This window comes from Trichosurus vulpecula, chromosome 6 (assembly GCF_011100635.1).
Source record: "Trichosurus vulpecula isolate mTriVul1 chromosome 6, mTriVul1.pri, whole genome shotgun sequence".
Classification (NCBI taxonomy): domain Eukaryota; kingdom Metazoa; phylum Chordata; class Mammalia; order Diprotodontia; family Phalangeridae; genus Trichosurus; species Trichosurus vulpecula.
Genome location: NC_050578.1, coordinates 138,476,240 through 138,489,287, shown reverse-complemented (window position 1 = coordinate 138,489,287; position 13,048 = coordinate 138,476,240). Strand labels below are relative to the sequence as shown.

Below are 13,048 nucleotides of genomic sequence, written 5' to 3'. Positions count from 1 at the left end.
TTTTTTACTTAAAACTCACTCTCTGGTCGTTGGAAAAAAAAGTCAGTTATTAACAGCTTTGAGGTAGCCCATCTGTGAACAACGGTTTGTGCCAGGAGCAAAACTGAATGTTGGGTTCTTTAACTACACTCTCAGTTTGTTTAATGTATGACAGCATCATAAACATTGGTATCTAAGGATTATTAGTAGACTCAAAGAGATTGTGTGATCTGCCTAATGTTATACAGGGAAGAACTAGATGAAGGGGAGTGCAAGCCTCAATTTCCCTTTTCCAAGTCCTGTGTCCATTGTACAGAAAATGTTTTGTTAACCATAAAATGCTTTACACACAAACAGGTGGGTGCGTGTTGCTTCTTTTCTACTCTCTGCCTTCATACAGGCTGTCACCCAGTCCCAGAATGAATTTCCTCCTTAACTCTACTTCCTTCAGGAGACTTCTTCTAATTTCTCCAAATCGTAGGGCCTTCCTCCCACCCCTCAAAACACTGCGTAATCATGTTAATTTATCCTATATGTGCTTACCTGTGACCATGTTGGATCCTCCCTTAGATGATATAAGCTTCAAGCTTTTTTCTTTGTAATACCCAGTACCTAGCATATTGTAGACATGTAATAAATGTTTATTGATTGGATGATAATCACACGTGTGTATGTATATGTGTGTATGTGTAAAGCTGTAAATATATCCGTCTGTATAGCTACATAGATATGGATGTCTGTCTATATCTATAGACATGCACACATAGACCCACACATACATGGATTGTTTTTATTTGTAGGTGTTACCCCCAACCTTCCTACAATACCCTCCGCTTCAGATTTCAATACCGTTTTGTCCAGTGACCAGAACACCTTGGATGGCACCCATTCTCAGCACAGCACAAGTCAGGATGATGTTGGCGGGGTAGAAGAAGCTAACCAGGGGTTTCCTGCTGTCCAGCTTGCAGATGCCCAGGTGAGTGGTGCTAACTCCCAGGAAGCTGTCATCTTCAGGTGTCCAGCACCTTGGGATATGGGGACAAAAGTTGTCCAGGTAAAGCCAACTAAAAGTTCTAAAATGCCTTTTAACATATTTTATTATCATGGCATTTATGATTAAAAACCAACTATACCATACTGCTGTTGGGTTGACTGCCCATTTGTAACTGTACCAGTGTATTTTAGGCTGAATGCCCGTATATGGATCACAGATACTGAAAATCTAAAGCAGAAGTCTCTCTGTACACTCTTTCACTTGATGACCTCATCACTGGTCTTGGGTTCAATGATAATTTCTGCAGATGAATGTCACTTCTGTCTCCATGTTTAATGTCTCTCCTGAGTTCCATTTCCACGTCTCCTGCTGCTTATTGGGTATTTCAAGCTAGATGTCCCATAGGCATTTCAAACACGACTTGTTTAAAGCAGGATTTGCTACATTTTTCCCAAAACTTATTCCTTTTCTGAAATTCTCAATTTCTGTCAAGGGCACCCCCAGCCTTCCAGTCAGTAGGTTCTCAGCCTTGTTACTTTCCTTGGCCCCTCACTCTTCCTTACCCATCATATTCAGTCAGTTGCCAAATCTTGTCTTTTCTACCTCCATAGCATTTCCTGCCCTCATCACCTCCTTTTCTCTCCTCACGTGGCCACTGGATAGGTGGTCAGGTGCTCATCGCTTCCTTTCTGGATGACTGTTAAGGGCCTCCTCATTCTCCCTGCCTCAGGTGTCTGCCCCATCTCCAGCATAGCCACCAAAGCAGTTTTCGTAATGCTCAGGTCTGACCATCTGATTCCCCATGCGTAAATTCAGAACTCCCTGTCGTCTCTAGGATTACATACAAATGCTTGTTTACCTTTTAAAGCACTTCACAACCTGCCTTTCCAACACCGGTGTACATGAATTCCCCATCTTACCCAGCCAAGTTGAAGTGGCAAGCCTCCTTAAGGGAAAGAGAATAGGCCCTCCACCACCCTACCCATGCAAACCACCAACCTGGCTTCCAGCACGATGCCTGCAGCCACCATTGTGGGCATAAAGAAAACTGAAGAAAATCTCAGGTCAGCTCCCCCCACCCCACCCAGGGCAGGACTGAACAAAAAGATGGCCAGAAGTCTGCGGGCACTGGGGAGGGGGCCCATGGAGAATCCAGCATCGCCTCTAGTACATTTGCCTGAAGCATGAGGCCTCTGCTGGTATTGGGGCTTGAAGCTAGCAGGAGCTAACCCCCAGCCCACTGCAGCAGGGCTAGCCGCTCTGCTGAATACACAGGAATGTGCACACTCATTGGAGCATCCACTGGGAGCTGCAGCAGGAGTCAGGGCCATCTCAGCTCATGGGCACACACTGAGAGTCCTTACAGGAGGAGGAGCCCACTCCTGACCGAGGAGTGTGCCAAGAGAGACGGGGCAGGCCAAAGCCAGGCTCCACACTGAGCCACCAGGAAACTGGCATGGAAACCAGTGACTGAGACAGAGGACGGGGCTGAGGACCAGCTGCCCTGCCCAAAGCAGCAGCTTTTGCCCGGCCCACACAAGGACTGGCGGATGCTGTGGGCTAAGAGAGAAGCACTGACTGTGGAGGCTGAGGCCCCGCATTCAGATCCCCTCTCTGTTACTTGTTACTGCTTGTGTGGCCTCAGACTGGTGCCAGGACCTGCTTGAGTCCCAATTTCCTCACCTCTAAAATGAGGGCATTGGTCCTGATTGCCTCTGAGGTCCCTTCTTCCATCTCTGCACCTATGACCCCATCCAACCAAGAGGCAAACTCAGGAGAAATGAATAGCCACAGAAAGTACAGAGAAAACCTCCAAGGCAAAAAATAGGTATCTTGGCTACAAGGACTACGAGTATCACTGGAGAAATTGGAACAAAAATGAAAATGGAATTGAAATAAGAGCCATGAAGGAAAGAACTGTAAGCAAGGTAAGTAACTTAGAACAGAAGGTGGAACCTCATCCAAGTAGGGAGCGTCCTGGAAACTGGAGTGGGGCCAACAGCTCAGTGAGACAATAGCAGAGAGTAGAACAAAGTCTGGAGACTGAGCTTGGTCCTGAAAACTGGAGTGGGGCTGACAGCTCAGGTGAGACAGCGCGGAGAGTAGAACAAAGTCTGGAGACTGAGATTGAGAAGAAAAGGAGGCACATGCTGGCAGAACCAACTGCCCTGGAAACGGGACTGAAGAGGGCCTCTTGGTATCTATGTTGTGGGATAGGAAGCGAACTATAGAGATTGTGAATGTTCCGGAAGAAGCCTTAGGAGACACAACAGAAGCCGCAGGGATCATATGGGTTTGTTGTTTTGTAACAGTTGTAGATCGTCTTCTGACAAATATACTGAATGGAATCCCCAGAAGTTAGAATTTTGATGCTGTTTGTAAATAAGGGGTTGGGCACAAAGTTCATGAGAATATTTGGATATTATAGGTTGTCTTCAAACCACTCCTGAGCCATACGGGGATTCAGTCCCAGGATTCGATGCCCCTCTGCTACCGCATGTACTTTGGAGAACACCTGTCATTCTCTGGGACGCTAGATTGCCTCAGAGCAGATATTGTGGATTCAGACACAGCCAAGGAGAGAAGAAGCAAACGAGCAAGACGGTGAGTTTAACTTTTTTTAAAAAATATTTTTTCTCCAAGCTAATAAGAGGGAAAAAATTAGCTTCCTGTTTTTAGATTTTGCTTCCTTAGGAACCATTACTTATCTATTAGGTGGGGGAGAGGTCTAGCAGTAGCAGTGGTGGTCGTTGAGCATTTATTTATTTATTCTCAGTTCTCATGGGCCTTAAAAGCTTGAGACCACTGGAATGTAGCATATATCCCAGTGTGCATCTCTAGTACACACATGAGTGTGCATGTATAGATTTTACTATCATTTAGTTTAATGAATGTCGAAACATTTGTTAGCTCCTTTTTTAACTTTTAGGGAAAGTCTGTTGGTACCCACTGTTGGATAGACCTGCCTGCCCGAAGTTGTTGGCATAAGCTAAGAGATAATTTGCTCACTGTATTTCATTCTAAATCAGCAACATGGTAAAAATACTTCTTAATATTTTCTTTGAGAAAAAAATCAAGCAAGAGGCTTGTACATTCAACTTACTACACTGCAGGATAGAAAAAAACGAACAAAAAGTTGATTCATATGTTTGGGATGGGGAGACAGTGCAAAAGTGTGCCCAAGCTGTGGCCTGGGCTGCAGAGGCCGTGTGCTCCTAATAGGATTTAGGATTGGGAGGTAAATGTCCAAAAGTTGTGGAGAGGAAGAAAAGGAGTGAAGGCACAATGAGCCCTCTGTTTAAGGTCTGCATATGTTGTCGCCTTTGTGGCTCATCCTCGTCTGGTGCGGTGCAGGGCCTGCAAGTAGAACATCCGTTTGGTGGCAGAGATGGAGAGGGGAGGGGGTTTACCAGAAGTCACACCCACAGTGAGGGGCTCACTAAGGAGAGCTGGGTACATCTATTGTTTCTGACTCCAAGCCTAGTGCTTTATTTGAAAACAAAATGAAACAAAAAACCCCAAAGCCAACCTAGGACTCTTGTCATCTTTCTACCGGTAATTGTCTAGCCACTGATTTCCAGAAGGTCACTCAGCCTCCTCTGTTTCCATTTCCTTATTTACTAGTAATAATAATCTCACCCTTTGGTAGATGTGTATGTCTAGACCCTTGGTTTCATTAATGGAACGAACTCCATATGTGGAAAACTCCCTTCACTGATGCAGATTAGGAGCTTCTCTGTCCCTGACAATCTTCGAGGGTTTCCTGAGGTCCTAAGAATTGAAGTAAAAAGCTTGAGGGACTTGCCTGTGCTCATCACACAGCTCACATGTGTCACAGTCAGGAGCTGGCCCCGCAGCTTCCAGTCTCCAAAGTCAGTTCTTTATCTACTGGGTCAAGTTGGTTCCCAGTAGGAAGAAAAGAATTTTGTATAGCCCTTTAAAGCTTACAAAGCACTTTGCGTACACTAGTGCTACTTACCTCAAGGATGTTGTGAGTTTAAAAGTGGTAGTAAGTGTGAAAGCACTTAGGAAAATGAGAAATTATGGTCTAGCTTCCCAGGATGGATTTTGACCTGCCAAATTCTCTTCCTCTGAATTCCGGAGGGATGAAGAAAACAATTTCCCACCCATTTCAAATCATTTTGAAATTTACGTGACTGAAAGGGGGTGGAGTAGGTCCAAAAATGACAGCTGTTACAGACTAGGGAGACTGATTTTAATTGTCCAAAGGGGAGGAAATATGCCTTCTGCTATATGTGATAGGTTTAACAAGTGATGTCATTGTTTACAGGCTCACACTCAGAACTAGTAATTCTCCTATTCTCTAGCTCGCGTTACCTCTTATGTAGAGAATTTGGTTGTGAATGAATAAAAATTGAGCTACCTTGTATTGCTTGCCTTCTCAAATGGGTAGGAGAGGGACAGGAGAATCTGGAACTCAAATTTTAAAATGAACGGTAGAATAAATAAGCAAATGAATGAATGAGTAGATAGGCAAAGAAACCAACCTTACTTGGAATTTTTAATTCTTTCCCTTAACTTTTAGGCAAGGACATGTCAACCTTCCTCCACTTGAGTTCAAACCAGCATTAATGTTGGAAACCTTCAGCATCAGTGCTGTTGTAATGGAGAAGTCCACATGTACACCTCAGAACTCAACCAATGCCTTTTCATTTCATGACCTCAACAAACGTTATTTCAACACCTTTCACTGTAATTTTACTATTTCCTGTCAGTCAATAAGCCAGCACGTAGACATGGCTTTGGTTCGTCTAATTCACCAGTTCAGTACGATGATAGACGACATTAAGGCCACCCAGACTGACATCAAACTTAATAGGTATACAGCGGGATCAGCTTCCCCCACACCTACCTTCAAAACCCACAGACACCGGGACTTCCGCTCCTCGGACTTCAGCCGGAGCTCAAGAGGGAGCCTGAACGGGGGAGGGAGAGTCAACAACGCAAAGAGTAAAAGAGCCAACAGCGAGAACAACAAGAAGGAATCTCGGAACAAGAATTCTTTAGGACGGTCTGAGAGGAGAACCTCAAAGGTGTCAAGGAAAGGGTCAAAGGAAGTGGTCGATCACATGACTATCCACATGGATGACTCCGATTCCATCACAGTGTCTGAACAGAGCGAACCCTCGGCAGAGTGCTGGCAAAACATGTACAAGCTGCTTAACTTTTATTCTCTCATCTCTGACCCAACAGGGATATTGGAGAAGTCTTCAGAGACTTTTGGTCCAGCAGGTAAGACGCCTTTTTAAATTCGCAAGTTAAATTTGTCATAAATAATCCCAGGGATTTACCTGAATTTTACAAATGAGGTCATTGAGATGCACAAAGATTAAGGATCATACGTGGAAGGAGGCCCCCCTACTGGTAAGGCGTTCCATCTCCTTTTGATGGGCACTCTCTCTAGTAAATCCTGAGGGCTGTACAACTCCGAGGCTGTATTGTTCTCAGCTCCGCTACTGAAATTCATGTTGTTGGTGGCAGGCTCGGTCTTTGCAAAATGCAAGATGCAATGAATTCTTAAGGACTACGGATTTTTCTGATGGCATTAAACAAAAAGCTTTCTATTAATGCGCACATTTTGTAATCTGTGTCTGGATATTTTTGTTTCAGAATCTATATACTTAATAGTGCTAATGATACATTATACATACATTGCAAAGCTAGTGATGAATTTCACTTGTGCGGGTGAGATTTAAGTATTGCAAATTAAAATCATATTCATCTTGCAAACTAGAAAACCTCATTTTTAGGAAGTATCTTGATGTGAGCCAGAGAGGTTACAAAAATGGATATTTCAGATACTCTTGTGTTGTTCTTGTTTTCCGTTGCTTAACTTTGATATGTCAATTTGCCCACATAGGAGTTCGGAGCCCTACAGAACCTCCGTGTAAAGTTGTGTTTGAGAACGAACAGGACAATAACAGCTTGACCAAAACACAAAGGAAACGTAGCTTGGTCACTTCAGAACCTCAGAACGTCACTCTGATAGTTTTTGGCATTGGCATGGTGAACCGTACACATCTTGAGGCAGACATCGGTGGACTCACAATGGAATCAGAATTGAAAAGAATTCATGGCAGTTTTACCCTTAAGGAAAAAATGAAAGGTATGATCTTTTTAATCTTATAGTGCAACTTTACCAATAGAAATATTTTCACTTCGTGTTTCCAAAATTTCTGCTTTATAATTTCTTCTCCCAAAATGAGAATTGCAGAGCATGTCAGGGTTCTTTCAACTCATGTTGGGCTGGCATGTTCTAGGGGTGACTTAGTAAGCATGCTGAAATGACTTCTTAGGACACGTGCAAATATAATGTGCCCTTCTGCTCAGAGGCCCTTGATTAGATTTTCTCCTTCATAGGGTTTCTGTGGAGCTGACACTTTGTTATCCTAAGTGTTTTAGACACATTTAGACACAAACTTCAGCCACTACAAGCAGTGATGTCCCAGGAGGTAGAGCATTTCAAATGGAAATCAATGGAGATCATCATGACTGTGGCATGTGGTAGCGTGGTTTCTTTAATTAAATTGACATTTACCAAATTGACCAGCAGCTTACAGAATTTCAGGAATATGTCAATGAAAAGCTACTTCACAAGGTCTATGTTTTTAAACTTGTATTGATTTTTGTGTGGTGTTTGGCAAAGATGGGATATAGAATGACAAAGAAGCTGCTGGCCTAAGCCCTGAAGCCACAGCACCACCTCCTATCTGGGGATTTAGAGCAGAGGTGTCAAACTCCTTGAACAAGATTTTAATATAATTGGGATTTGTCTAACGAAATAAATAAAAATACCACCCACCATAGGTAATGTGAATTTGTGGTTTTCTAAGGCAGCATGCCCTTAGCCGGGGTTTAATTCTGTTGGAGTTTGACAGCACTGATTTACAAGGTCTGGAATGTCAGAGGAAGGGCATATTGCGTGTCCTGCTTGATATCATCCATGAAGCTCGTGAAGAGAAGACTAGCTCACATTGTTCTGGGTCTTCATCATTATTTCCTCTTTTTACTCAGAAGAAAACTCAGGGTCAGAGAGGTTACATAGCTTGTCCAGGGTAAGCGGTCTATCCAGCAGAGGTGTAGAACTTAACCCAAATCTTCCGACATGAAACCAACAGTTTTTCTCCTGTACCATGATAAATAGCTAAAGTGTAATCCATGAAAGAGCTGCAAAACATCTTTAAAATGCCTGTATCGTCCTCATAGAAACTTTTGTAAATAGAGTCAATATGTCTAAAATGAACTTGGAAACATAGTTAAAACTTTGTTTGCATACTGTGCAAAGTTAATTCCAATGATTGTCCTCCTTATTTTTAAAGATGTTTTGCATCAAAAGATGACTGAGACGTGTGCCACGGCTCACATTGGCGGGGTTAATATTGTGCTGCTTGAGGGGATTACACCAAATATACAGTAAGTAGCTTTTTATTCCTTTATTCTCATTACCATTATGTGGTTTTATAGGAAACAAGTAACATTGAAGAGCTATCTATTCCTGTTCGCATTTGTTAAAATTTCATATGCCATATTAAGTTACTAAATTGCTTTAAAAGTTTTGGAAAATGCGTTTGTTTTAGGCAGGATTTCTTTCTTTGCAAAATGTTCTTCTCTGTCCAGAAACAGCATGAGGATTTGGTACCATTTCTGTTGGATTACAAGAAGTATCATTGCCGTAAGAGGACTTCTCAGCCTCCCTCTCATGACCCCCTAAATTCAGGCTGCTGAGTAGAAGGCAATGCCAGCAGAACACAAGAATGGCAGCACTCTCTTTGAGCAGAATTTGACCTAGATTTATATAGGCTTGTCAATAATTTTAAAATAAAATTTTTAAAAAATTTATCATAGAGGCCAAGATTAATACACTGAGATTAAGAGCTGTAACATTAGGGCGGGTAATAGTGACCTGAATTATACATAAGTAAGGGCTTATGTGTGAATGTATCCTTAGAAAGTCACTTAGAGGGAGACAAGAAATAAAGCATGCAGTTATTGATTAGATGACTTAAGTACCCTAAGTAAGGATTATCACTGTCATAATCATTGTGTCTAGTAGTAGACTAAGTCAGAAACCATGAAGACATCCAGTCATGCTTCATAAAGTAGGATAGAGATCAGAGGTTACAGTTGAATTGTACCCTTCTCCCAAATGCCAGTATTTCAGATCATTATCTGTTTGTTGTAGATTCAACTTATTACCATGTAGTACAGAGAAGGAGAAACAAAAAGCCAATTCCATGTGCTTGGGTGGGGATGCAGTGGGAAGGCCATCTGCATGGCCTCTGGGCTCCAAACACAGCTTTGGCTCCCACAACCACTCGTCTGTTCAGGCAGAGATGATAGGCAAGGAGCTGGGTAATCAGGACTACAGTGGCCGTGCGTCCACACCTCAGTTTGGCTACAGCAAAAGCAGGTACCTTTAAGGAGTTTTACTGGAAAACTCTGAGTGAATATTCTTGAATCCCCAAGACCATCAGTGTCTCTTTTATACTGGGCCTTGCTTCTCTTTGGACCTTGTGCATCTGAGCTCATGTGAAGAGAAGGGAATGATGCAGACCCAACCAGGACTTAATATCAAAACTTTTTGAAAAGCTATCTAAAGGTGTATATGTTAGAAGAGTTTTTCAGATTGCTTGGCATGTTGCGACTAATATTTGCATGAATGTTCTTTATTTGCTTTCTTTTTCTCTTCTTTTTCTTCATCTTCATCTATAGACTGGAAGATTTTCCTACGTCTCCTACAAGCACCGCCAAACAAGAATTTCTGTATGTCACACTCTGCTTCCTTGGCTTTCAGTTGACGTGAGAGTGCGTGATTTAGAAGCAGAATGGATCATGCCTGTTGCTTTGTTTTACTGTTTGATTACTCTAATAGAGCTTTTCACATTGTATGCTTTCATTACTATATCGAAGTGTCACATTGGAGGTAGATAATACATACCTTCCTCATGAGTCAGTACTAATTTATCCTTGGGGAACGATCAGTCTTTAAAAGGCTATGGTCATGTGGAATTGATGGTTCCCTGACTTGTTAATGGTTGATATATGTCTCACCTTAAAGGATGTTATCTCAAGCTTAGAACAGAAGATACAAAGTTCTCCTTTATGGTCGATAGTTTTTATCATAATTGCATAAAGCACTAATACATAAGAGATAATACTCTCTTAAAATTTTTCCTTTTTTATAAAATTAACTAGAGTAGAACTTCTAATGTTGGTGCTAGGACGACAGAACTTTTGATTACTCTGTCCTTCAACCATATTACATTTGACTTCTGTTTTGAGGGATTTGATTTTTTCCCAAATCTGTTTAATAATGAGTTATGCTGTAGTGAGGGATATTTAAATATTTCTTATACAATAATTTTTAAAGATTTTAACTGGCCAGTTTAGCATAAAGAATCAAACATACTTTATATGCATGATATTGAACTTAATTATTAAAAGTCATTTTTAGAATGTAGCCCTGGATATATGTAATTGAAACTAGAAATGCAGAGTAAACAGAAGTCCTTTGGGACACAGGTGGTTTAAATAGGTCACATACATAGCAGGCAGTTTATGAAAGTACATTTTTCTTTGAACTGGTCCAGTATCAGGACAGTGTTAGGGATCAAGAGGGAAAATGAAGTAGAAGTTATTAGGGTCAGGTCGTAAAATGTGAATGTTAGTTGGCCCTGTATTTCTTACTCGTAATTCCTAGGGGCAATGGCCAAGGTGTCTTTTTTCCCTTCATGACTATTCCGATCTTTTCTAAGAGGCAAAGAAGTCATTGAAGGCTTAGTAATTGATAGCCTTGTTCATTGTCTGTTTGACTTTTATAGTTATTTCCTTCCTATTCATTGTAGAAATGATAGAAGCTAAAAAGATTCAGAATTTTTAAAAAATTTCTTTTCTGTCATTTCTTATCTTTTTCCCCAGTGTTCTCTTTCTTGGTTTCTTTAATGCTTTAGTAGAAGTCTTTAACATAGTTTTCTTGTTCCCTAACACCATTGGGGGATCTTTTATTGTTCTTAAATGTTAATTTAGTGCATATGATTTTGTTGTGTGTTTGTCAAATAGAGATGATGAGAGTTACAAAATGAAAGATCCATGTGAGGTTTAATGTCTGCATGCTTTTTGAATATCCATGTTTTCTTGCACATGTCTTTTCATACTAATACCCTCTTAGAAATCCCAGACACATTATTAAAATTTGGAATAATTACATTTTTTTTTTGCTTATCGTGAATTGAGTAGATTACTTTAAAAGCAGACATTGCTTCCATGTTGTATCCCATGTACATGTGCAAAGTCTGAAGGCATGTATAGTTTCTTAAAGTCTAGTTTGCATGCTACACATGTGCTCAGATCATGTATAGAACTTTACTTTTCAGAGGGACTGGAAACTATCTTCAAGCAGTCTATTTCTTCTCTGTTACTAGAACTGTAGTGAAGTGTAGTATTGCCAAGTCCCAAGCCCTCTATAGTGCCCAGAGGGGGTTGAAGACCAACAATGCTGCTGTGTTCAAGGTGGGAGCAATCAGCATCAACATTCCCCAGCACCCAGCCACCTTGCACAGCATGATGGTCCGTAGCTCACACCAGCTTTCCAAGCAGATCTCAGACCTCATCAGACAACCATCGTCAGCGTAAGTCCTTTCTTCATTGGCTGTGGTGTTGTGTGCCTTATTGAGGCCATGTAAGTATAAACTAGGGAAGACAGGTCATGAGGAAACAAATTTTTTTCTGACCAACTTTGGGGGAAGGATGCAAATCAGAATAACGTCTTCCTATTTGAAATTGGTATCTTGGCATCATTGGAATAATATCCCCACCTAAAGTCCCCCCTACTCTTCCAGCATCCCTGTCCTGGAGAGTAGTGGCTTTATGAAAGGTCATTTAGGTATTAATACCAATGGCATGTACCTTTGAGCGTAATTAGAACTGTATGTATCCCAGAGATCTATTAAATGTAAATATAGTAAAAAAAATTAGCTGTCTGGGACTGCTTTGTTCAAAGAAAATTAAATCTACTTTAAGACAGAAATTAGTTATCCCAAGAAATCATGTCAGATTGTCTTCTACCATGACCTTAACTTTCGCCATCCATCTCTCTCCAGGAAGACAACACTGACGGTTTGCCCAAGTCATCAGTCTTAACCTTGAGAATCTTAACACCGATGTCAAGATGATGATAATATATTTTAGAGTTGGAAGAAACGTTAGTCTTAGAAATCCTCTAGTCTAAATACCTCATTGTATAGCTGAGGAAACTGAGGCCCAGAGTGGTTAAGTTATTCATTCATCCACAGTCACATAGGTATTAAGTAGTAGAACTGGGTTTTCAATCTAAGTTGAAACATATAGAAATACAAAACAAAATTTAGATTTTTTTCCATTATGATGGGATAAATTTCATTTGTTTCTTGGATTGTCTGATTTCTTAGGGTTTTAGAACCCTTCTATTAGATTTTTTAAACTCTAGAGCTCAGACTTCTAGGAGTGTTCCTAACCATGTGTTGGGAGGAATAATGGTGAGTGTGCTGCCTTTGGAGTCAGTAGTGCCAGGTTTCCCAGGGTTTCCTCTAGCTCTGAGACAGATACATATTTGGCATTTCCTCTTGTCGTAGTCAGGATTCTTAAGGAATCCTGAATGACTGAGGACAGAACTTGAAAGCACAGCTTTAAAGAAGCTTTGCTGTATTTTAAAGTAAAATGAAATATAAAGGTGTGAAATCAAAAGCCTTGCTTCCCTGACTTTTTTTTAACCCAAGAAATATGGTTGTTGCTGGGGTTCAGGGGCACTCCAAAATGCTGGGGAGCAGAATGAGGAGGAATAGACACATGGGTCATGGTGTCTTAAATGAATTCGCTCAGTCTGTCTCCAAGTTAAATAAAGGCATTTATTGGGGTGATGCACCCAGTGGACTCTGTTCCTTATGGAAGGCCAGAGCACCCAGTGGGCCCTGCTCCTCACGGGAGATAGAGCATTTAGCCAATTTAGGTGTCTGGTCTTTATACAGTTTGATGGGGGATAGAAGGAAGAGGAGCAGTGGGAAAAACATGGCTCTGGAA

The 13,048-nt window shown here is 41.3% G+C and overlaps 1 protein-coding gene across 1 annotated transcript in view; it reads left to right on the top strand.

Annotated features, from left to right (window-relative positions):
- KIAA1109 (KIAA1109 ortholog) overlaps positions 1–13,048 on the top strand; it is a 211,491-nt gene that overhangs the window by 120,754 nt on the left and 77,689 nt on the right. The window contains exons 45-51 of the mRNA XM_036763063.1: positions 780–955; positions 3,402–3,577; positions 5,520–6,226; positions 6,855–7,100; positions 8,314–8,407; positions 9,707–9,757; positions 11,416–11,622. Coding sequence (XP_036618958.1) covers positions 780–955; positions 3,402–3,577; positions 5,520–6,226; positions 6,855–7,100; positions 8,314–8,407; positions 9,707–9,757; positions 11,416–11,622 — 1,657 coding nt within the window. The remainder of the gene's footprint in view (positions 1–779; positions 956–3,401; positions 3,578–5,519; positions 6,227–6,854; positions 7,101–8,313; positions 8,408–9,706; positions 9,758–11,415; positions 11,623–13,048) is intronic.